General features: G+C 42.3%; 3 protein-coding genes across 4 annotated transcripts in view; 2 read left to right on the top strand and 1 right to left on the bottom strand.

Annotated features, from left to right (window-relative positions):
* pyya (peptide YYa) overlaps window positions 1-2,725 on the top strand; it is a 3,871-nt gene extending 1,146 nt beyond the window's left edge. Inside the window, exons 2-4 of the mRNA XM_062984989.1 lie at window positions 1-113; window positions 1,775-1,855; window positions 2,465-2,725. The exon at window positions 1-113 is cut by the window's left edge and continues 75 nt beyond it. Coding sequence (XP_062841059.1) covers window positions 1-113; window positions 1,775-1,855; window positions 2,465-2,489 — 219 coding nt within the window. The 3' untranslated portion in view covers window positions 2,490-2,725. The remainder of the gene's footprint in view (window positions 114-1,774; window positions 1,856-2,464) is intronic.
* Window positions 2,726-4,474: 1,749 nt separating this feature from the next.
* On the top strand, window positions 4,475-11,200 carry mpp2a (MAGUK p55 scaffold protein 2a). The gene is made up of 13 exons (XM_062984948.1): window positions 4,475-4,575; window positions 5,601-5,644; window positions 6,247-6,344; window positions 6,571-6,723; window positions 6,844-6,993; window positions 7,069-7,296; window positions 7,824-7,952; window positions 8,330-8,432; window positions 8,630-8,698; window positions 9,246-9,407; window positions 9,748-9,944; window positions 10,491-10,619; window positions 11,007-11,200. The coding sequence occupies exons 2-13, from the start codon at window positions 5,614-5,616 to the stop codon at window positions 11,181-11,183; spliced, it is 1,626 nt and encodes a 541-aa protein (XP_062841018.1). The 5' UTR covers window positions 4,475-4,575; window positions 5,601-5,613; the 3' UTR covers window positions 11,184-11,200.
* An 8,344-nt stretch (window positions 11,201-19,544) lies between these two features.
* Window positions 19,545-24,080, bottom strand: si:dkey-283b1.6 (uncharacterized). 2 transcript variants are annotated; one of them, XM_062984987.1, is made up of 4 exons: window positions 23,878-24,080; window positions 21,961-22,023; window positions 21,186-21,384; window positions 19,545-20,703 (listed from the first exon to the last, which is right to left on the bottom strand). In XM_062984987.1, the coding sequence occupies exons 2-4, from the start codon at window positions 21,996-21,998 to the stop codon at window positions 20,605-20,607; spliced, it is 336 nt and encodes a 111-aa protein (XP_062841057.1). In that variant the 5' UTR covers window positions 21,999-22,023; window positions 23,878-24,080; the 3' UTR covers window positions 19,545-20,604. The 2 variants fall into 2 exon arrangements, with proteins under 2 accessions (XP_062841057.1, XP_062841058.1); XM_062984988.1 differs by lacking the exon at window positions 23,878-24,080 and adding an exon at window positions 22,142-22,167.
* Between the last annotated feature and the right edge of the window lie 1,233 nt (window positions 24,081-25,313).

The raw sequence follows: 25,313 nt of genomic DNA, 5'->3' as shown, positions 1-25,313 counted from the left end.
GTGGACGCCTATCCACCCAAACCGGAGAACCCCGGAGAGGGCGCGGCACCCGAAGAGCTCGCCAAATACTACACCGCTCTCAGACATTACATCAACCTGATCACCCGACAGAGGTGAGAGAGAGCAGACAACAGAAAAATCTGTCTGATACCCGCAGTGTTTTCTTCTCTTTGTGTTTTGTGTTCAGGTGTTTAGGTTTAAGGTGTTTGTGTCTGGACACTAGAACTTAGTGCCTGGATTTTAGGGGACAGGAATGGGGATTCTTTCTTCTTTTGTGTAAAAATGTGGATGCTGAATCTATTCTTATGGGCAAGAAAAATAAACTGGGAGGACTCGATCTGTAACAGGTTAACAAGTCCTTGAGCCTGACAGCGGCATTTCAAAAACATCAGATCAAAGTTTTTCATCCATCGTGATATTTTTCCATCAAATTTATCCCTCACCTCGGTGCTCAGAGTCTAAATTCATCACAGATCATATTAAATATCCACCAGAGTCACTTCTTAGCAAACTAACCCTATAAAAACAGAGCAGATGAACCCTGTATGGTCCATAATCCGATCCCCAGCAAATTTGGGCACCCTGAGATCCACACGTTCCGAGTTTCCATTTTGGTTTGATTTCTGAACGACTGCTTGACATTTCCAGCAGAAATAAAAGCTGCATTTGTATTCGAGCATGAACTTTCGGCTGCATAATATTTCTTTAGCCCGGCGCAGTGTTCCGCTACCAGAATAATGTCAGAATCAGAACGGTTGGAGGACAGGAGCTGAATGAACAAATGTCCAGAAACTCAGAGCTACAGGGGGTGGAAATAGATTCCTCATGACTGCTGCAGTTACGACCTCTGCTGGCGGTTTTAAAGCTGAGAAGTACTAAAACCACTAAAAATAAAAAGAATTTAGTATTAAATGTAAATATCAGACATGAACTCATTCTAAATGATAAACTGAGTACATATTAATCTAAATACTTAATGAAGCCTTTTATGGAAGTACAGCATATATATATTTAACAATTCATCACTATTTATTTATTGAGAGGTCATAACAATGAATCTGGTCCAGATACCTGATCTGGTTTAGGACCAGCACCTTGCTGAGATTCGAACCCACAGATCTCAAGTGTCAAGAAAGCTTTCAGCGAGGTCAGGCAGCGATGGTGGTTGAGAAGGCCAGGCTCACAGTAGACATTCCAAATAATTACACATCACAGTCCACTGTTCCGAATTCTTTCAGCTTTTCTCTTGTCGCTGTGAATAAAATGTCCAGCGGTGTGACAGGAACGAGACAGAACAGGACAGGAGGAATTTTAATTGGGCTGAAGTTGTGTAGTAGATCTCTATCTGAGGTCTGGATGAGATCAGCAAAGGAAAATTAGGAGAACAAAGCTGGAGATTCTGAGGGTGGTGTCATCTATTTTTTACTTCAACCCTTTAAACTCAGACATTTCATGCTTGGAACTGCTTAAACATTTCTAATCACGCAATAATGGAACGTTAAAGAGCCAAATTGCAAGAGAAGATAAAGTATTTGGACACCTGACCATAACATTTTGGACGTTTTGTTTTAAAAACAAAGAGTAATAAAATATTGTGACGTCTAGAACAACAGCTGCTGTTTTGAGAAGCTTCTCACAGGACTCTGAAGTGTGTCTGTGTGTGGGAATTTGTGTCTGATCAGTCAAAAGATTACACAATTGTGTGGCTGGGCACTGATGTTCTGTTTCTGTGATTGTGGTTCTGGTATCGACTGATTCTTCGTTTCTCTATCAGGTATGGGAAGAGGTCGACTACTGACGGGAGTCTGGCCGACCTGCTGTTCGGTGACAGCAGCGAACACAATCACAGATCAAGGTGAGATACTCAAATACACACACAGAGCATTTATTAGGTACACCCATCATGTATGTACACTGATTTGCTATTTTATCATCAATGTCTACCACATTGATGCACAATGTAGGTATACAGTTACTGAATGTAGTTCATTTGTTGCTCTCTAGGCCCCCACTTACAGGGTATTATTTGGAGGGTAGGCGTGGTAGTGTGTTGCTCTGGTGTGATTGGTGTGATCTTTATGGATCTTAGTGTCAAAAATTTTAAGCCAGCAGCTCACTGAGATCAAAAAGTGTTTGCTGATAAAATCCCAACAACACTGCTGCACCTGCTACACTCATACCAGAACAACACACACTAGCATGTCATTAGAAAGTCAGTGGCATTGAGGTGCTGAAATAATCCCCTATCCAAACATTATCCGGTCAGTAGAAAAGAAGAGTAGGCACGTATCTGTCACATTTTCACCCTCCCAACCTCCACCAGCACCCAGTGTGGGCACAGCAGGTGGGCATGTTACTGTATGTACACTTTCTGCAGATCATTAAATAATTATGGAATGATTTTAATCATGATTTAACGTTACACTGAAGTTACACAGTGTGAAATTTCTCGTGTGTGTTTCAGATATGACGACTCGTATATGTGGTGATGTTCTGTGTTTCCCCTCCCGTCTGGTACTGACCCACACCACCCCTGTGATTCTCACCGAAACCCTGGACACATCTCAGCCATCAGTGCACAGAGTGACTCGACCGGCTCTCATCGATCTGTACAGAATTTATAGCTACGGAGAAAACGTTGTGCGTTCTTCATTGTGTCCTACAGACGATTCGTTGCTTTTGTTTGTACATATTAATAAACGTGATTAAAACTGACTTGGCGACAGGCTGTGTGATAATGATATTTTATTTATTTAAATTTTATTTGCAGAGAATTTCATCCAAATCTTTCTGACCGAATTATTAGAACACACGTCTTTGTCCAAAAAGATTTTTTATTTGATTATTTTGAGTTTTTCTAATTACCTGACTTCATTAAGACCATATAAATAAGCCTAGTTTGACTTTCACCATTAAACCGAGCCACAAGCCTTACCACGGAGAAGTCATGGAAGCTCTGTACGAAGTTATAACAGTCAGTCATTGCATTTCTAAGCAACTTCAGGTCCAAAGATCATCTCTACAATCAATTAGTCAAAACAAAGTACATGGAACAGTACAAAACCACACAGATGCAAAAAAAACATTGACTTTTGAAGCAGGTTATGAGTCCTGAGAACTTGGGTTTAATCCTCGCCTACTTGGGTTTAATCCTCGCCTTCGGTCACTGTCTAAGGAGTTTTGCATGTTCTTTGGTCTGTTTTCCATTTTAAAACATGTAGAAGGTGGATTAGCTGCTCTAAATTGCCCATAATTGGTAATGAGTGAAGGTGTGAGAGTGTGATGCTGTGACCCTGACCAGGATAAAGTATTTAGTTAATACGGTTGGAGAAGAAAATCACCACCAACTTACCAACTTACCAACCTAGCTCACATAAAAAACCCAGTTCCACACTTGGAGCTGCAGAAAAAAAAACAATGAGCTAAATTTTAAGGCTTTTCAGTCAGGTTTTCCAACATGATTCACACAAAATAAAAAACTGTCTCAAAAATATTGGGCCATGCTTTATAACATACTAATTATATTTGTAATCCACATAATAAACTCAGCACTGATCATAATTTCTTTAAGAAATGTATTGAGACAAGCCTTAGGATACACTGATTAGTGGAAAATTCATGGTGGCTCGGTGGGTAGCACTGTTGGCTCACAACAAGAAGATCCTGGGTTCAGTTCCCTTTCTGTGTTTAGTTTGCATGTTCTCCCCGTGTCATGTGGGTTTCCTTTGGGAGCTCTAGTTTCCTTCCACAATCCAAAGACATGCAATCGGGTTAAGTCGGGTGAAGCTACTAGTCAGGGCAGTTGTAGCCTAGTGGTTACGGTACTGGTCCAGTAATCAGAAGGTTGCAGGTTCAAGCCTCACCACTGCCAGGTTGCCACTGTTGGGCCCTTGAGCAAGGCCCTTAACCCTCAAATGCTTAGACTGTATACTGTCACTGTACTGTAAGTCGCTTTGGATAAAAAGCGTCCGCTAAATGCCAAAAATGTAAATGTAGAAAGTGTGTGTGTGTGTTTTGTGATGGACTGGTGACCTGTCCAGGGTGTGTCAGGGTGAATTGGACCCGCCGCGACCCTGAATAGGATAAAGAGGTGATAAAACAGACAGAATGAATAAATGAATACATGAATGAATGAATGAATGAATGAAAGTGGGCCAAAATATATTAGGCTTTTGGATATACTGATTACTTCTGAGACCAATTGTATTAAATTATATAAATTATTCTTTACTAACAATAAAATTCATCCAAAATATGTAACTTAAATATAAAAAAGTATTTAGAAAATCCCTCAGAAACCGTGAATGTATGAATTTTATAGTTTGTTTGTTGATGTTCATTTCCAGTCAGGAGCTAACGGTCTCGCTCTTAAAGCGGCCTCAGATCCCTTCTGGTTAATACAATAGTGTTGAATGAGGCTGGTGGGCCCCACTATGAGAGTAATGTGCTGCTGCCCCTTTAAGAGAGAGCGCATCTCCGTGAGGAGAGAAGCTTCGAGAGCGAGCGCAGCCGAACAACGGAATCTAGCGAGCAGGCGCGTGCACGTAGGTCTGGAGCTCTGATACACACAAACAGGTACAATTACGGTATATATATATTTATATATACACATATATTGTGTGTGTGTGTGTGTGTGTGTGTGTGTGTGTGTGTGTGTGTTGGAAACACAATGCTTAAGCAGCTAGTCTTTATCAGTGACGTGGTTGCCATGGCATTGTGTGTCGGATGCTGTTGTTGTTTGGACCCTAGCTGCTCTCTGGCTTTCCAGCCTCACCAGTATCACCAGCTCGACCAGCATCCCAAACCCACTTTGAGGCCATCAAGACAGACCAGCCTGACCGAGATGGTTACTTGCTTGAACCAGCTTGTTGTCCGACATACTGTGTGTGCGTGCGCGCGTGTGCGCCGGCCTCATCCTTTGTGCTTTCTTCCAAAAACAAAGGGTTACCTGATCAGGGTCCAAGTCCCGACTCAGACTTAAAAACACTGGACGCAAGCCATGCATTCTCTTTGGACTGGGTGCAAGTCTGTTATTTAGCATCATAGTCACTCACTCACTCACTCACTCACTCACGTTTATTCAAACCAAGCATGTTTACATCAATTGTGTGTGTGTGTGTGTGTGTGTGTGTGTGTGTTTAAGTATTGGTCTATACTCGAGTATCGGCAATGTTCATTCATTCATTCATTGTCTGTTACCATTGCTTTATCCTGGTCAGGGTCAAAGTGGGTCTGATTCAATGGGCGAAAGGCAGGAAACACCAAGAGACAGGTCGCCAGTCCATTACAGGACACACACACACTTAAGTCAATGTCTAGTGGCTTTAATATCCTCACTGCACGTCTTTAGACTTGTGGGAGGAAATCCACACGGATACAGGGAGAACATGCAAACTCCACACAGTAGGGACCCTGGGAATCGAACCCAGGACCTTCTTGCTCTGAGGCGATAGTGCTTCCTATTGTGCCACTGTGCCACCCATAATAGGAATATGAGAAAAAAATGGTATCAGTACGTCAGTCTGGAACGATCACGGTCAGATTATTGTTTGATGAATGACAGAACCTTTCTAATATCTCTCTCCGTCTCCCTCCCTCAGACGAGCAGACATCATGCCTGCGGCCGCCGCTCACGCCGAGCCTGGTGAGTCCTTTCTATGTTCTACCCACAGTCTACACACACTACATGGACAAAAGTATTGGGACGCCCTTTCTAATTATTAAATTAATGTGTTCTAGACACGTCAGTTGCTAACGTGTGTAATAAATCAGTTATATAGAGGAAATTACATGCGCCCAACTTTGCATCAACAGTTTAGTTCCAGCATGACGGTGCCCCTGCGCACATGAACAAAAACTGGGTTTAAAGAAGCTCCAGTGGCCTGCAGTTCTGACATTTTTACAGCATTTGTTTTTGAAATGGGATGTCCAACAAGCTCATGGTCAGGTGTCCAAATTCTTTTGGCCCCATGTTGTCTGATTCCTAACACAGATGTGAAGTGTGTGTCATCTCCATCAGGATGATGTGGTCACTTGACCTGACTTTGAGATGACCGAGTCTCTTTTAGATAGCTTAATTGAGGCATTCAGCAGAAAACAGTCCTCATAATAAACCACTTAAGCATTTTGTCATCAAGAGAACATACATCAGCACGGAAAGGGGGTCCTTAGAGGGGAGAAAAAGGTCGAGAGGGACAGATTTAGGACGACGTCACTCATCTATGAACCTTTCTCTCTTTTCTGTAGCTCTGACGCAGGTGGACACACTGAGTGACAGCACCAGCTCCACCACTGCCAATGACCTCGACCTCATCTACCTCAAGGGCATCATGGAAAGTCCAGTGGTGAGTCTGCATCCTAAAAAACACACCTAGTCTAAGTCTAAACACTGAGTAGGAGGTTTGGGACGCAGCCATTGTGGCGAGAAAACTGAGGGCAACTGCACATGCAAAAAATTTTTTTTTTGGCATCTGTTTACTATGCATGCAGATTAGTGTGTGTGTGTGTGTGTGTGTGTGTGTGTGTGTGTGTGTTTATCATGTTAAATCAGGAAGTTGTTGTTTTATGCAGAATCCCGAGAGCCCGCAGGAACCTCGTCTGGAGGCGGTGAGGGACCAAAACATGGAACTACTGCAGGACATCCTGAAAGATCTGAGACCCATCTCATACCGAAGTAACACGGCTGCTGAGCTCTCAGATATCCTCAAGCAACCTCACTTCCAGGTACACACTCATATCAACCTCACACACCAGTGTAACACCACACGAACCTCACACACCAGTGTAACCCACCCAGCACTGTGAGATCTTTCATTTGCCTCTCTGGTCCTGTAATGTTTGCAGTCTCTCCTGGAGACCCACGACTCGGTGGCCACCAAGACATCCGAGACTCCACCACAGAGCCCGCGGGCCATCGCTGAGCCCAACCTGCCACCCGTCCCCACCGACACCGTGCGCATGGTGGGAATCCGTAAAGTGGCCGGCGAACACCTGGTAAGACGCGGCGGCGTGGAACACTCGTCTACGGTTCTTCAAGTTACGCGACATAACCTTTGCTTCTGCGCTCAGGGTGTGACGTTCCGCATCGAGAACGGCGAGCTGGTGATCGCGCGGATCCTGCACGGCGGGATGATCGATCAGCAGGGGCTCCTGCGCGCGGGGGACATCATAAAGGAAGTGAACGGCAAGGACGTGGGGGACGACCCGCGCGTTCTCCTGGAGATGCTGCAGGAGTCCAGCGGCATCGTGGTGCTCAAAGTCCTGCCCAGCTATCAGGAGCCCCAGCCGGCCCGACAGGTAGCTGCTAATTTTAAGTTGGTCATATAGTGCTGTGAAAAAGTAAGTGCCCCCTTACTAAATGATATGCTTTATATTGTCTGCTTGTTGGGTGGTGCACCAGTAACGTTACTGCTGAGATCTGGGGATTCAGGGTTTGAATCTCAGTGGTGCTATCAGCCAGTCAGGCGTCTGCACAGAAATGATTAGTTAACGTCTAAATGGGGATGGCGGTAATAGCCTAACTATTGGGAACTATTGTGTCCCAAGCCCAGATAGAAACAGGAGGGTTGCATCACAAAGGGTATGCGAACCAGATCTGCTCTGGCGCCCCCTATATACAGGAGCAGCCGATTATTACTCCCTTTAAATAGTTACTTGAGAAAAGCCTTTCCAGAGGAGTGGAGGCTGTTAAAGCTGTGGCTTCAACCTCCCAATAATGCTTATGGTTTTGAAATGAGCCATTTTAATTTTTTGGCCATTTTTTGTGTATAATTGCTTATTTATTTGCTTCTGTAATGGGTTCACATCATTTTTTGGTCTCTCAGGTCTTTGTGAAGTGCCATTTTGATTACGACCCGGCCACCGATAACCTCATCCCCTGTAAGGAGGCCGGCCTGCAGTTTAATAGAGGGGACATCCTGCAGATCGTCAACCAGCAAGGCAACTGGTGGCAGGTACTACAGTCAGAGGACAATGTATTTATTTCTGGGGTTTTTTGCGTGTGTCCTCTTGAGGAATTCCCATAATACACTCCCATCATTCTGATCACCAGTAATATGAAAACTGGGTTTTAAAACCCCAACACCACGGGGTCTGTCTGAAAAGTGTCAAGTGTCCAGATATTTTCAGTCATATGGTGTAAATGTATGGTAAACATTAGTGTCTTGTAAAATGTAGTTATAGTGCATGAAACGACTTAAAACTTTAGAAGAACTGAATCAAATGGTAAGTCTATTTCTAAAAGATCTGCGGTGTTAGAATGTTTTATGTTTTGTGTTATGAATACATATACTGGCATGTAATCTGTGTGTGTGTGTGTGTGTGTTGGCAGGCACGGCGGGTGGAAGGAGGGAGTGCAGGGCTCATCCCCAGCCAGCTGCTGGAGGAGAAGAGGAAGGCTTTCGTAAAGAATGACATTGCCCTCCCACCAGCAGGTGGCGCTCTTTACTTCGCTTTTTGTCATTTGCCATACCGCAGCTTGCGGGTTTGAAAGTGTACATTCTGTAACACGGTTCTGACATATTCAGTCTGACAGCATGCATAGCCTTTACCGCCACCTACTGTCCGTATGCTTGAACTCACTGTCTGATTGTTAACGGCACGGGGCCGAACCCACTTTGCTGTGTTCCAGGTGCGCTGTGTAGTGGCATCGGAGCAAAGAAGAAGAAGAAAATCATGTACCTGACCACCAAAAATGCAGGTTTGTGTTTTTATTAATTTTCGTATTTACACGCCACTTTATTAGGTACAACTGCGATAGTATTTATCTTATCGGCCACAGCACAGGTCAAAACCGGTTCAAATCAGGTAACAGAATTGCCAAAAACGGGATTTCAAAGCATGGCATGGGTGTTGGTGCCAGACGTGCTGGTCAAGATTGGCTGTGTCTGTAGAGGGAGGGACAGTGACTGAAACAGGGTTCCTTGCTGCTGGTGCCTGCATGGCCATACAACACTCTGTGAGACCCCGCCCCTGGCAGGTGAAAAGAACCGATCTGTGGTGTGCCGGGAGAGGCACATGACAGCCTCTGAAGGTGGCGTGCAGGCAAACCTGTGGCACTTGTGGACCAACGTCTCTAACGAACGTGTTCAACACCCTGTGGAACCCATGCTGCCAACATCTGAGAGGGGGATGCCACCAGTGTTCCTAATCAAGTGGCCAGTTAGGTTACACACTATACACATCATGACAAGAGCATCAATCCGAAATATTTACCATCTCCTTTTTGTCTTTATTTCTCCCGTCAGTGTTTGACGCGCACGAGCTGATGATCTACGAGGAGGTGGCACGGGTGCCCCCGTTCAGGAGGAGGACGCTGGTACTGATCGGGGCTCAGGGCGTGGGGCGGCGCAGCCTGAAAAACAAACTGTTGGTTTCTGATCCGCGGCTGTTCGGAACCACCGTTCCATGTGAGTACAACGGCACCTTATGTGGTCATGGCACAGCGGGCACAAAACTGGCATCCTTTTGATTCACTAGTCAAGTTCTTTAAGCTCTGAGCTACACTGTATGGTCAAAAGTATTTGGACACCTGACAATGAGCTGATATATTCAAAATACAAATGCTATCAAAATATGTGAACACATGAATTCAAATGATCGGAGTGGGCGTCCACATACTTTTGTGAACTGATAACCAGAGTTACCAGTCAGAGGGTGCAAATATTTTTTCACAAGGGTCATGTAGGCATTAAATATCTTCCTCCAGCGCTGAAGTAAATGTTGCGGTTTGTTATTATCGCCCCTCAGACACGTCCAAGAAACCCAAATCCGGCGAGAGGGAGATGTTCGCCTTCACCACCAGAAGCAAGATGGAAGCAGACATCAAAGCGGGCCGTTACCTGGAGCACGGCGAGTACGACGGCAGCCTCTACGGCACCAAGATCGAGTCCATCCATCAGGTGGTGGAGGCCGGGCGCTTCTGCATCCTGGATGTCAACCCTGAGGTGAGATCGGGGGCCTGGTGGGACGAGAACTCATGCACAGCAGTACATGTTACATTACCACTAAAGAAAATCGCGTTTCTGACTATTTTACAATCAGGACACTCCAAAAGGGGCCAGAAGTATGTGGACGCATGGCAATCAGCTTATTGAATGTTAAATTCCGAAAACATGGGCATTAATTTGAACTTGTGCCCTCTTTTAGGAAGGCTTTTTTTTCTTGATTATGGAGTACGTCTGTAAGAATTTGTGCCCTTTCTGCATAAACAAGCATCTGTAAAGTCAGGCAGCAGTCGGGCGTCTACATGCAGACATGACTGGCTTTATCTAAGGGTGGAGGTGTGGATTGGCGTCCTGTTCTGGGTGTGTTACTCCATTACACCCAATGATTTCAGGGAAACCGGACCCACAGGGACCCTGATCAGGATAAAGCGCTGGTTAAACATTAAAATGAATGAAATAAATGTGAGTCTGTGCTAACACCCAGCGAGCGCTGGTACCGTATGAAGACGATCATAACCCAGCCTTGGTGTATATCTTTTCCACTAGACTCTGAAGATCTTGAGGACGTCGGAGTTCCTGCCGTACGTGGTTTTCATGGAGGCTCCAGAGCTGGAGGTTCTCAGAACCATGAACAGATCTGGATTCGAGGCCGGAGTCGTCACCAAACAGCGAACGGTACGAGGATCTCACGGCTCTCAGAGATGTTCTGCTGGTTACTGGTAGTTAATGCTGCTGGATCTGTTATCGTCCAGCCGGGGCGCCCATAAAGACAGTGATAGGCTGGTCTGAGGGAGGGAGGGAGGGCTGTAGGGATTCATCATTTATTTAACTGCTGCAATTATGGTCTCTGCTGACTGATTGGGGGATAATAAAGTTCGGTGTGACTCTCTGTGCATGATACGGATCTCTATATGAGCACACCTCGTGCAGGTGAAAAGAAGCGGTCTGTACTGCACACGTGCCGGAGGGGGAGTGTGTTAGTCACGACCCTCCTCGGTCAGGATTGACAGGTGACATACGATCCAGGAATCGGAGACGACTAAATTGGTTTTGTTTTGGTAGGATGCTGAGCTGAACAGGACCATTGAGGAGAGCTCGAGGATTAAGAAGGCGTACGGACACTACTTCGACCTGACCATCGTGAACGCCGGTCTGGATGGAACCTACACCAGCCTGAAGGAGGCCATGAGGAAGCTGAACGGAGTTCCACAGTGGGTTCCTGTCAGCTGGGTGTTTTAAACGAACTGTTACTCTCATCGGTTTCCTCTCGTTTATACTAAATATTTATTTATTTATTTACATAGTAAGCTGATCGATGTTTTTCTTTGTGTGTGTGTGTGAGGGTGTGTGTGTGTGTGTGTGTGTGTGAGGTTGTTTGTAGTTCTGCACGTGCCATTCTCATGTCGTTTGTACAGTGTTTACATGAACACACACGTCACTAGAGCTCAGCACTGAGGAACTACATTACTCAGTAAAGTACTACATTACCCACAATTCCATTCCCAAAAAACCCTGTTAGACTCCGTCCACAAAGCTCCACTTATACTGATTAGGAAATCAGTGGCTGAATTACAGCTATTTAATGCAAATTATTAAAGGTTAGGGGCCCTGTTCAAGGACCCACATCTGAATTATACAGGATAATATGGATGCATGGCCAAAAGTATGTGGACACCCCTCCTAATGATTAGGATGAATTCAACCTGTGAGCCAGGGCTTCTCTTCCAACATCAGTGCCCGACCTCACTGACTGTTGACCAAATTCCCACAGACACATTCCCTCCAAAATCTTGTAGAAAGGCTTCCCAGAAGAAGCGTCAAATCCAAGGGACCAATTTAATATAAATGCACACGGTTTTGGAACACAATGTCCGACAAACGAATACTCAGGTGTCCCAATACTTTTGTCCATGTAGTCAGGCATCGAGTGTAGCCCCACCCCCACAAGAACTGAACCTGAACCCTAATTGCAGGATGCTTAACCGAGGTACAACAATGCGGCTAAAAAAGTGGCAAACAAAAAGGGTGAGCAGTGGCCAAAATAACGGAAACAGAGTGACAAATAAAAGACACGAAACGTCCGCAGGCCGTGACGGAGACAGCGGACAGAACAGGGACAGGACATGGATTTAAAGGAGTTTCTAGGGCGTTTTCAAATCTCAGTCCTAAAGGACGACAGTTTGGGGCAGGACCAAAACAAATGTGGATGATCCGCTGGTGAGTGGCCGCATATGAGGCGTGCATAATGAGTATTTTTAATTAATACTGATTGACGGAAAAATCAACATTTAATAAGTAATAAAAATCAGGTCTTTCTGGTGCGCTGAAGGTGTTTGGACCCTCCTGTAGCTCTACAGAAGTAAATCCAGCTGTAAAAGTCATCCTCAGTGCTGTGGTACGGATGGACGTCGTAACCAAGGCAATAGTCTCGTATTTTTTATCGAATTCTATTTTATTACATCCATTCGTCCGTGTGATGTGGCTGCATTATGACGTTCTTTGACGTGGTCGTCATGCATGTTGACAGGACGGTGTGGTGCACTCATCTCACTGCATAACAGATCCGGTGATCTAGTGAATCTACCGATCACTCATGCAGATCATTCATGCAGCAGCTTTTAGCATGAATACTGGCAGCTATGATTCATACAGATGTTCGTAAATACACTATATATGCAAAAGTATGTGGACACACCTGTATCTTTCGGCGTGACTGCACCCCGTGGACAAAGCCAGGTCCATAAAGACGTGGGTTCATGGGTTGACTAAACACATTGACAGACTTTGGGATGAATCGGAATGTTGATTGTAAGCCGGGTTGTCAGTGCCTGACCTCACAAATGCTCTTTTGATAAATATATGATGCCAAAATATTGGAAAAGCTTTTTTTTATAAAAATTGAGGCTGCAGTTGTGGGTTGAGGTGGCACGTGGGTTTACAATGTGATATCCAACAACCTCATAATCAGGTGTCCACATACTTTTGACTACATAGAATAGTTTTATAGAGGTTTTTTCATACATGATGTACGATACGTGTTAAATAGATTTTGTCTGTGTTTGATTTGCTTGCAATAATTTTTCTGAAATAAATACGGTACTGTGAAACGGTCGTCCTTTCCAGTCGCCTCTGGTGTTTAAATTAATTTAATTTAATTTAATTTAATGTATTTGATAATTAAAGTGAAGCATTGAACTTAAAGTTTCTATATGAACACTATATCACATGTTATATCTGGTAGCTTTGTGGTTAAAGTACTGGATTGTTCATCAAAAGGTTTCTGGTTCAAGCCCCACTTCTGCCCAGTTGCCACTGTTGGACCCTCAACTGCTTGTTTTACTGAGGCTTTAGGACTCTAACGAACCACACTGAGAGATATTATCTCCAAATTAAGAAAATCTGAAACAGTGCTAAACGATTGTTTGGTGCAGCAGCCTATTATGCAAGTTCACAGGTTCGATTCTCAGTGCTGCTATCGGTTGGCCGGGCACCCACACAGACATGACTGGCTATGTCTGCAGAAAGAAGGAAAGGATGGTTGTCTGGGGTGACAGGGTGTATCCTGTAGTGCTAAATCCAACAAAATCCAAATGCTGCAAAGGAAACTGTAATGTTCTACAGCAGGCCAGTTTTATTATTATTATTATTATTTTGGCAAAAAGCAAACACAGCTTTTTGGAATAAGAATAATGTTGGAGAGCTGATTCCAATCAGAATTATTAATGGAGAATGTGAGGCCAGCTGTCTGTGAGCTGAAACTGAGGTTTGAATTAAAACAGAATGTTTGGGTCGAAGTTTTGCTGAGAACATTAATCACACGTGAATTATCAGTGTTTGGGTCGGAGCGAAGGTGTGCCAGTCATATGATTTGTTTAAAACAGGAAGTGACATCATGGTGACTGGGCATTTTCTATCAGTTTACTGGAAGAATTATACATGCTGGGTGCTGTACGTTCATCATCGTGTTGGACCTTGTACCTGAGGAGCATTCCAGTGCCTCACCGGGGTTTTATTATTTCTAGTAATTAGATCTGAAGTTGAAGCTCAGGCATTCAGAAACGTCACCTGGTGCTTATCTTACAGGGATTAGATCCAGATATAAACCGCAGTCTGAGATCTCCAGGCTGAAAATCAGACGCTCGTTCTTTATATTAGCTAATGATTAACGCCGTGAGGCTTTTACGAGGCTAAAATGCAAATCATTCAGGTGGAGCCTCAAGCCACAGCATTTAATATGTGGAGTGAGGGCAGCACAAAAATGCCAGCCATCAAACCCAGGGTCATAAACAGTCCCAGTGGTGGCACCATCCAAAACTAACCACTGAAGTCGGGACCTAGACGATCCTCTGGGTTGAGTGGTGTCAATCCCATGGAAAAGCGGCACTACAGGGACACACTGAGGTGCAATAGATTGGAGAGGTCGGGTACGGTGTACGGGACCCAGATAAGGGACCAAACCAACCTAAATTAATCTAACACACACAGAATCTATAGGACTGTCACAATAGCCAGAACTAACTGGAGGTAAAAAAGGTGAGACGTTCAAACCCAACAACACTGTACCCACTAGTCTCCCACTGTCCCTGGAGATATAACTGGCCAATTAGATACAAGTAAATTAGGAAAATGCATAAATAGAATATAAAAATAAATAAATAAATACATTTTTGAGTGCTTTTATCTTGACAATGATCCAAAAATAGCTTAAAGTAAGTATCTAAAGTGACCTTCTAAAGTGAAAGTCCTGATATGTGAAATGTCCCAGAATGGCAAAACAATTTGGTCAAATTCTACCAATTCTGCCAAGTAGAGTGGTCAAACCTCCAACTAGAGTCATGCCAGAATAAAAAAACAGACATAATCCAAAATAAATGTAAAATAAACTCTGGTATGACATACTTATTACCTACAGGTGTATGTAAACTTCTGGCTGTAATTGTATAACCATTATGACGGTATAAACTCAACTCATCAGCATGGCTAAACAAATCAACCCAAAAAAAACTAAGCCTTGTGTAGAAGATCTGATTTCAATATTTTTATTGGAGTTATAATTTATCCCAAAAAAGTTGGAAAACAATTGGTACAAAAATAAATTTTAACACCTAAACAGTACAAGCGCTGAGGAACAACGGGCCAGTAAGTGTATGTACAAGATACTCCTGCCCAGGTCCTCACACGCACCGCTCATTTACAACATTAAAAACAACACATTCACAAATATGTACAGAACAGTAGCAGCAGCGGCCTCAGATCCCTCCACCTCAGATCCCTCCGCCCCAAATCCCTCTGCCTCAGATCCCTCCGCCTCAGATCCCTCCACGTATCTTCATATGGAAGCCAAAATCCATAAATCCACGAAAATCCAAACAATCGGACCCTGTTTAAGGTTCCCAGAGCAGAATTCCGGTCGGCTCATAACTGTGTTTGTGGCGGCTGAGACGGAACGATCCCCGCGGGTTCAGCCGAGGGTGGCGAGGTGATGGATTCTGAATACGAGGGAGGAGGATTGCGAGGGATGAAGTCTGGCTTTATTCTTAACTGCAAACAAAGAACAAACACATGGAATTAAAAATTATTGGACAACATGACCTGCATCACTTTAGTTTCAGCAGCTACGTTATCATAAGGTTTAAGTTTAAGAACAATGTTTATTACAGAGCAAAGGCAAGAATTTTAAGAATTTCACCCTCAACTGTCCATAACATTATTGAAAGGTTCAAAATGCACCTGAATGAAGAGCGAATTTTTATCCAAAACGACTTACAGTACTGTGACAGTATATTATCTAAGCAATGGAGGGCTCAAGGGCCCAACAGCAGCAACCTGGCAGTGGTAGGGCTTGAACCAGTGACCTTCTGATTACTAGTCCAGTACCTTAATCACTATTTGTCAACAACATTCAGAACTGCCACTGACTTTTCTGTGCTCAAGTCCATCTAACAGGGGTAATAAATCAATTATACAAAGAAAATTAGCAGCAACAGTTTAGGGAAGGGCCTGCACACTAAGGAAGCTCTATAAAGACATGAGGAAAAGCTCGATTTAAAGAAACTCAACTCCAGTCAACAGCTCTGAAATGAACTGGAACACCAACTGATCTTTTGAGTGAATGGGCACAAATTCCCACAGACAATACTCTCAGGAAAGTGACGGATATTTCTGGCCACATTGTGCATATTGAACTAGATTTAAAATTCAGGACTAGATGAGTTGTAGATAACAGAAATCAATCAAACGTCGGTAATGCTGGTACCTCTTCGTAGGAGGGAGGGGGGGCGTAGCGCTGCGTTGTGCTGTAGCGTGGTAGCGCTCGCAGTTCCTCCTCAGATGGCGCAAACGGGATGATGAAGACGGGCGGGCGGTCGGCGTGTGCAGTGGTCACCTCGGCGAGCTCCCGCTGGAGTCGCCTCTGCTGCCGAGCTCTCTGGAAAGCTTTGCATAACGTGGTGCAGAAGATAATGATGATGATGAAAACAACCGTTGGGATGAAGAACCTGAGGAGAAAGAGCAGAACGTTCACAATCCCACCACATTCCATGATTCACAACGATTTTTAAACTAACCAGATGTAATGGGGCTGGATTCCCACACTGCTGCAGAAATGGAAACCCATTTGCAAATATTTAATCAAGGTAGAATCATACTGTGAGTAAAAGTCATTAGCAAACAAAGGGACAATCGCAAGTGAATAAAGTGGCCAAATTAATAGAAATAAATGAATACACAAAAGACAAAACATTGCAACCCACAATTTAGAGAGAGGACAGAACAGGGATAGTGCAGAATTAAAAACTGGACGTCACAACATGACAGGCTGCTTTAGCCGTCTGAGACAAGCCAGCTCTCAGAAACAGAACAGACAAGGAACTATCAGAACTTCTACCCTACCACTGGTTCCACACATTAACTGGTTTTACTGGTGGGTCTGTGGCTCCATCGTGAGGCCCAAAATGTCACAAGCCTGGGGGCAGATCCCAAAACAGGAGCTGGCCAGAATGACGGGGAGAAGCCGCAATATATTAGAGAACTTCCACCTATATCCACCGATATCCTAAGCTAGGTTAAAACACATGGAACAGCGGTCTCTCTGCCAGTGTCAAGCTGAAATTTGAAACAGTCACCCTTTACAAAGAGACAATTCATCCGGATGGTCAGATATGATCCAAAAAAATAAGAACTACTTACTGTACAATCTGAAAGGTCTCAGAGAAGCCAGACATCTCAACAAGTCTCAGCAAATCTGCTGAAGTTCAAAAACAGCGTCGGTCTCCTTCAGGAGCACAATAAAATCCTGCAGAATAAAATTCATCAGTGATTTAATTATAATAGTTCAATAATACATTTATAATTCAGCTAACATTATTTAATAACACACTCTATGGCCAAAAAGTATGTGAACACCCCTGCTAATGATTGAATTTAGTTGTTACTGCCACATCCATCGCTAATATTCACGTATAAAAATGACCTTTTGGGGAATTTCCATTTCTGAGCACAAAGCGAGCTCATAAAGACGTGGACAAAGAGCTCCATTTGCCTACACAGAGCCCTAATCTCCACCTGACTCAACATTGTTGGGATGAATTCAACTTGGACTGTAAGCCAGACCTTCTGCACTCTTTCAAAAACAGTGCTTGACCTCACAAATTCCCACACAGACACTCCAAAGTCTTATAGGAAGTCTTCCCAGAAGAGTGAGGAGGTCCAGCAAGCTCATGGTCAGCTGTCCCGATACTTCTGTCCATATAGTGTAAAATCAGGACTGAGGATTAGGTTTGGGGAGTTTTGGCATCACCGTAGTCATTCTAATACACTCCAAAATCTAGTGGAAAGCCTTTACAGATGAGTGGAGGCTGTACAGGCTGCAAAGCCATTTCAATGCCAAAGGTTTTGAAATAGCATGTCTAACAAGCTGATGGTCTGATGTCTTCATACTTCTGGTCAAATAGTTTTTATTACATAAGAATAGAATCTCATCTGCCAAGAAAAGTCAGAATGTTTTAACAAATAACAACACTGAACATAAAGCCACAATCAAGCAAGACTGGTTCCTAAAAATAGAAGGTGATGGTGCCAGCATGACCTATATAATCTTCTGACTCCGGATATAGGACAGAACATTGTCAGGGACTCAGAAAAATAAGCCCAAATTGAACCACAATCCTGCAAAAAGTAAATCATTTGAGGCTTTAGTGCTGAAAAAAAAAAACAGCCCTGATTTCAGCTCCACTCAACAGCTCACAGCTCTGGAATGAACAGGAACACCAACTACTAATCAATCAGTGCCCAGCCATATAAATGCTGTCATGTGTTGACCGAATGGGCACAAATTCCCACATACTGACACACTTCAAAGTCTTTTGAGAAGCTGTTGTTCTAGCTGAAAAGATCACACAGAGTGCACTCTATTTTAATAAAGTTTGTTTCTAATACACGACGTCCAGCAAGATACTCAGGTGTCCAAATACCTATGGTCATCTAGTGTACATTGTTTGTTCTATTCCAAATACAGCAGAATCATTTCTAAGATTCCATTAGTACATTAGAACTCAAATGAGACCAGGATAAATCTGTAAAGCAACCAGGTAAAAAAAATCCACCATCATTTACTAAAGCAGGTGAAGTAAATAATGTAAAGCGAAAATGATCAGAAATCCCTCAGAATCAACCATTTAACACATTAAACAACATTAAACACATTAAATAAATCCACAATTTAAAAAAATAAAATAAAGCATGAAAAGGTGTCTCACCTGAGGCGCTGGAGGTGATCAGGTGAGGCTCGTCCGGTTCGAATGAGTCTTATCAGGGACAGGAGTGTGTGTGCACACAGTCGGGTTGATAGTCCACACGGGAGTGTTTATTACCACAGTGTGTTGGTTAAAGTCACAGCACCTGTATGGGCCATGTCCTCAAAATAAAGAGCGTACAGCAGGTTAGGCGTGTTCACGACCACTCAACCGCAGACGTCTCACACACACACACACACACACACACACTTTCTGCTTTTACATCATAAATGCTGTTTATTTTGTGTCCTTGGGCTGAGAATGTCCGTAAATGGTCATAAAATTTATAACATGCATGGCAGGAATTTTAACCAGAGAAAGTAATCACCTACACACACCGGGGTGTTTTTAAAGCTGCAGTTTGTACTTTTTATAAGGAAAGGTGAACTCCAATTACTGTAAAAACACTAAACAAAAACAATGATGTCCTCCCTCTAGCTGTGGCGCAGTGGCCTATCACGCCAACTCACTATTATCGGTCAACTGGGCGTCCACACAGACATAAATGGCTAGATCTGAGTGGGGAGACTAAAGCCTTAAAACATTTAGTGTTACAATCAACATTTTTACATGATCTAAAGTACAAACTGAAAGGAAAAACACTCAGAAAGTTCATCAGCATCATAAAACCTCAATTGTCAGTAAAAGGAAAAACTAATAGCAAGGTGAGTTAATACAATAAATAATTTACAGCCAATACAGATTTATTACCCCTTTTTCAAAAGTAATACTGACATATTAGATAACAAACACACACACACACACACACACACACACACTATAAACGCTGCAGTTCAATGTACAATTTTATTCTTTTAACGAAAATGTACAAAAGACGTTTGACAACATGAAACACTTCATACAGAAGTAATGCAATAGTGCAGAAATATTTGTATTTTGACTATTAAGAAATTAAACATGTATATCTATAAAATCTAAACGTAAACTAGAACTAAAACCCATGAAAAACACTTTCTTTATTTTTTATTCATCTTTAATGACCATTTCATTCTGATCAGGGTTTGATGGGTCTGTTTCATGTACATTGGGGCAATTAATCACAGAGGATCGTTTACTTGCCCACTTGCTCAAACAAACACATTTACATTTCCGGCATTTCGCAGACGCCTTTATCCAAAGTGACTTACATTACGGTTACAGTGTACAGTCTGAGCAATTAAGGGTTAAGGGCCTTGCTCAAGGGCCCAACAGCAGCAACCTGGCAGTAGTGGGGCTTGAACCAGCGACCTTTTGATTGCTAGTCCAGTACCTTAACCACTAGGCTACAGCTTGCCCTCGTGTAAACACTCGTATTTACATTTACACTCACACACACTTCAATAACGCACCTATATGTCTGTCTGTCTGTCTATCTATCTATCTATCTGTCTGTCTGTCTATCTATCTATCTATCTATCTATCTATCTATCTATCTATCTATCTATCTATCTATCTATCTGTCTATCTGTCTGTCTATCTGTCTATCTATCCGTCTATCTATCTGTCTATCTGTCTATCTATCTGTCTATCTATCTATATTCTTTTAGAAATAGAAACATGGAAACACACAGATGGATGTGGGTTTTTAGGCCCACTTAAGCTTCTGTTCTATTTTGTTAATAAGAATGAGGAATTATATGTTAATGATTAGGATTATTAGGATGTATTTTATTTAAATGTTAGATTTTCTTTATATTTCTGGTATCAAACCCACATAAATCCTTTATATTTAACTTTACAATTTGCAAAATGAAGTATATTTACACCAACATGAGCAGTTTGCACACACAGAGCAGCTACGCAGGAACGTATGGACGACTCTCAGTCTGGTCATTTATAGCATTCGGTGTGGAAGAAAGTCTTCAGGTTCATAGTGCACGAGAACTGGAGAAATATGGAGACGAGACGGATTCGGAATATGAAGGAGGAGGATGATGAGGGATGGTGAAGTCTGGTTTGTGTCTCACCTGCAAAATACAAACATGAAGACGTATTTTGTATGTAATGAAAGTCAGCGTCTTATTACAATCCGCTCAACCCAGAGTTAAGTGTATGAGATCTGAAACCACCAAGAATTATAAAGACGTTTTCATTTTCAACTGCTTTACGCTGGTCAGGGTCATAGTGGGTCCGGTTTCACATCGAAACAGTGGACAATGAGGTGCTCAAGACAGGCGCTTTACCAAACGCATCAGATGGCGTGCAAGGAAAAGTGTAAGAGACAAGCCTGAAGCCAGAGGTGTTAAAGTCGGCACAAAGAGAGAAAAGGCTTAGATTTGGAAACGGAACCACTGGAACCCTGACCAGCTTAGACATTTCAATGCTGTTTGTCAAAATAGCTCGAATAGACCGACTCCACAGATACATGAATATAATTTATATTAGTGTTTAATAAGAAGTTGAATGAAACAGATAAAGAATAAGACCAGTTTTTGGTATTGTGTTGTACCTCGCTGTATGTGGGAGGTGCCCCGTACGAAGGGGTGTGCGGCTCCTGCAGTGGTGGTGAAGATGGGATGACAAATACAGACGGGCGTCCTTGCGCTTGGGCCGCTTCTGCACGTTCACGCCGTTTTTGCCGATATTTTCGTAACGCATTACACAACCCAATGCAGCCAAACAGCACAAAAATCACCGGCACGAGGATCCTGCAGACAGAAAAAAAACTTCAATTCTAAATAATGTGAGATTAAAGCCTCCAGTTCAGACATTTCAGGTGATTTCATTCCACCAGGAGGCTTCACAATCCTACATTCTCACATTTTTGTTCATCATGGTTTTAAACTGTCGAGGATTTAAAATGTTTTATTGTCAATGTTAATAATCATGTTTAGCTCTAGGATTTTTTCATAATCAGGGGTCACAAAGGGGTCATACTTAACACACAGGGGCCACAGATTATGTCCCACATTTAGGTGTAATTCTTTATACATATTTAACCAATCATACCTTGACTGTTGTTGGCTCTACAGCCTGGTATAATAAACAGGACACACAGACAGTAAATGTTCGAGCAGAAGGTGAATGTTCATCACTGTAACCTTTGGGAATGAATTGGGCATAATTTATCTCAAACATCTCAAAGCTCAAACTGCCAACAATGGCTTTGCAACTGCCCTTGGTGGTACCATCTGTGATGTCTGAATATTCTGTGTAAGTGTTTAATTCTTGTTTCCTCTTGCTGTAGATAATATTAGGTCCACAAAAGTTTGAAACATACTTACTGGAAAATCCGAAACTCAATGGGCAGTGAGAAATCCATTTTGATATTTTCCTCCAAAGCGGATCTGTTAGTGGGAAAAAAATACACTGGAATCAAAACGCATTTAGACCCCTTTGATATTTTGGACATTTTAATGTATGTGGATGTAGTTTTGAAGGTATATAATTCACATTTTTACTTACTCAATTCACCGTCTGCATGTTTTTGGGCAGCAGAAGAAAACCTTGTTTATTTGGATATGGCAAAAACATAGCAAATCAATGCCTGTTTATATGCCCTGTTTATATGCCCGTGGCTTTGGAATAGAATGTCAAACAAGCTCATGGTCAGGTGTCTATATACTTTTGGCCATATAGTGTACTTAATTTAATGGAGTAGAAAGTTCTATCATGGTTTTATTACTTTAGTTTTTTAATATAGTCATATAGCTAAGCTAGAACAGTGGTCTCTCTGTCTAGGTTGTGGAGAAAAATCCACTGATGCTGAAAATCCAGAATTTATCCAGTTTGGTCAGATGTGATTCAAGAACCACAAAATAGGACCAAATGAATAATCAAAGTAGCTGATTTTAAGACACCCCATAGTAATCTAATCCTAATTATTTAGTAAATATAAAGAAAAGTTACATAAATCTGTAAATCCCCAAATATTTCAAACCATAAAATCCATGTCCATATAATCAAAGAGCGACCCTGACATTTTATGAATGTAATCATACAATTAAACTATTATCAGGCTGTCCAGGTATGCATGTCCACGTATTTACCATTTATTTCCATTTCTAATAGAAATGACTCCATTCTGAACTTTAGACCTTCTCAAGCTCTCTTATTTACACTCACTCAAACCTAGGGACAAATTTATAGCAGTCATTTAATCAGCTAGCATGTATTAGGTTTACGGATATGGGAAGAGCATACTAAACTCCAAATCATCAGGAAAGGCAGGATCAGTTTAGCAATACTACTGGATTAAATTACAACACCACAAAGCTGCTAGTACTGCGTCTTTAAACAAAGTCACTTAGTCACTATTTACGTATTTCTACCAAAAACACTCTATGTTTTCATTTCTGTTCAAGTAGTCACAACCAACCACATAAACGATGACTTACCTTAGAAGGCCACAGGTAATCAAACAACACAGCTAAGGTTAATCTGGTACACTTCCTCCAAACACAGTGTTTATTACCACAGGGTGTTGGTTGAAGACACCTGACACAAGCCATGTCCTCAGACTAAAGACCATAAAACAAACTGTCCAGAACAGTAAAATGTGTAAAATCTGGCTTCATATATGGACTCTGTGAAGTTATTGCAGGACACAGAATATGGCTATTATGGAACTATTATTACTATTGTTCAAGCTGTTTTTGTACTCACTGTGTCTATGGTACAGGGGAACAGTGAGCTCCCATGTTTTCAGGTGCCCTATTTCATGTGTTAAAGAACTATAGATCCCATAATAAGGGCTCCACATAACCTCTGAATCATTACCAGCAAATGCTTTAACTTTTGTACACTGTGAAGCAGACAATACGATAAAACCAGAATATCCAGAGGAAAACCACACAGACATGGACAGTTGAAGAACACAGAAAACTCCAGTGAGACAATGGACTGAACCCAGTTCCTTAAGACACAAAGTGCTGTATGACACCCGCTAACCAGCTGTGTAAAATGTACTTTTTGATCTGTACTGTTTTTAAAATCTCTGGTGACTTTTGTTGTTACAGGTCTCCTCCCATCCCAAGAGAAACATGCCAACATTGGCATCAAAATGACCTGTCTCTTCTTAATACTGTGTTAATTTTTCAGGTACATAATACATCCATGATTAAGATGTTACCCATCAAGTAATCTGATAAAATATTGAAGGTTAAAACCACTAAGTGAGCATCTGTCAGGACTTGCGTTACCTTCACATATTTTGTATGAAACTGATCATCTGTGGTCCGATGAGTTTGGTGGCCTGTATTGCACTGTTACCTCAACCCCACTGAACAACCATGGGATGGACTTATCAAATGCTCTTTTGACTAAATGTGCACAAAATTCCACAGAAACACTACAAAACCTTTCCACAAGAGTGGAGACTGTTACAGCCTACGGTTTTGGAAAGGCGTGTCCAACAAGCTCGTGGTCAGGTGTTCACATACTTCATTTAATTATGGCTTGTATATGTTTTATACAACTAGTACCTGTTTTGATAAGTAATCTATGCATTCTGAGCAAAAGAGGAATGAGTTAGAAATGTAGTTTACAATGCGTTCAAATGCCAGCAACAAACTTTCATTAGCAGTTTGGTTAATTAACATCATAGCTTTACTACAAAACTAAGAGGCAAACGTCGTCGAAACGAGCAAACTAGTAAATAATTATTAATATGGCTGCAAACTTCTACTTCTACTATCTACTACTTCATTATGACCTGTTATACATTACAAAAATATAATTTTTGTAAGTATAATACGATATTTTGTCAGATAAATCGTGTTTTTATTAATTGAAATCTCGCCTGATACTGAGGTAAATCAGTCAAATCAAAGTGACCGTTACAGGCTCGAGCTGTTCACGTTCAAATCAACATCAAAGAGTCTCAAGCTGGAGCCGCCATTCAAATAACTCACGCGCGTAGTGGAAGCTTTGATGATTACAGTGCACGTGGCGGCCCCTGCTGGCCAAACCTGGTATAACAGCCAGATTCACTCCAGCAATTTCCACGATAATGCCACAAGTATGTAGACACCTGAACAATCGCTTGTTGGACATCCCAATTTCAAAACTATGGACATTGATATGGAGTCGTCGTCCCTTTTCTGGGGAGGCTTTCCACAAAATCTGTGAGAAAATTCTGTACAAAAAAAGGCACGCTGCTAGGTGTTCTTATGAGCCTGTTATGTTGGATGAATAACTTACCGGTGTGTATGTTTGCAAACGATGCTCCAATTCATCCCAAAGGTGTTTAATGGGGGGTAAGATCAGGCTTTGTGCAGGTTACTGAAGTGCAGGCCACACCAAACACAATCGTTATGGACCTTGTTTTGTGCACAGGGGCACAGCCAAGTTTTTTTCTTTTTATTCGGTACAAAATTTGATTTCACTGCACAGTATCAGACTTAGACCAACTAAATCTAAACTTCTAACTGTATATTGGACATGATTTGGGTTATAATTTACTGATTAAGACAAAACTACACATTTTAGTCATCTTAGTTTTTTTGGGGGTTTTTTCAGTCAGGTATGTCTACTGGAACTATTTTTTTTAATTGCATGGAACAGTGGTCTCTTGACCAAGATCAAACTGTCATCTTTGCTGAAGGTCTACTATGAATTAGAAGCTGCTGGAAGACAA

This window comes from Trichomycterus rosablanca, chromosome 22 (genome assembly GCF_030014385.1).
Source record: "Trichomycterus rosablanca isolate fTriRos1 chromosome 22, fTriRos1.hap1, whole genome shotgun sequence".
Lineage (NCBI taxonomy): Eukaryota > Metazoa > Chordata > Actinopteri > Siluriformes > Trichomycteridae > Trichomycterus > Trichomycterus rosablanca.
The sequence above is the reverse complement of the archived record's forward strand: the minus strand, read 5'-3'. Positions and strand labels throughout refer to the sequence as shown.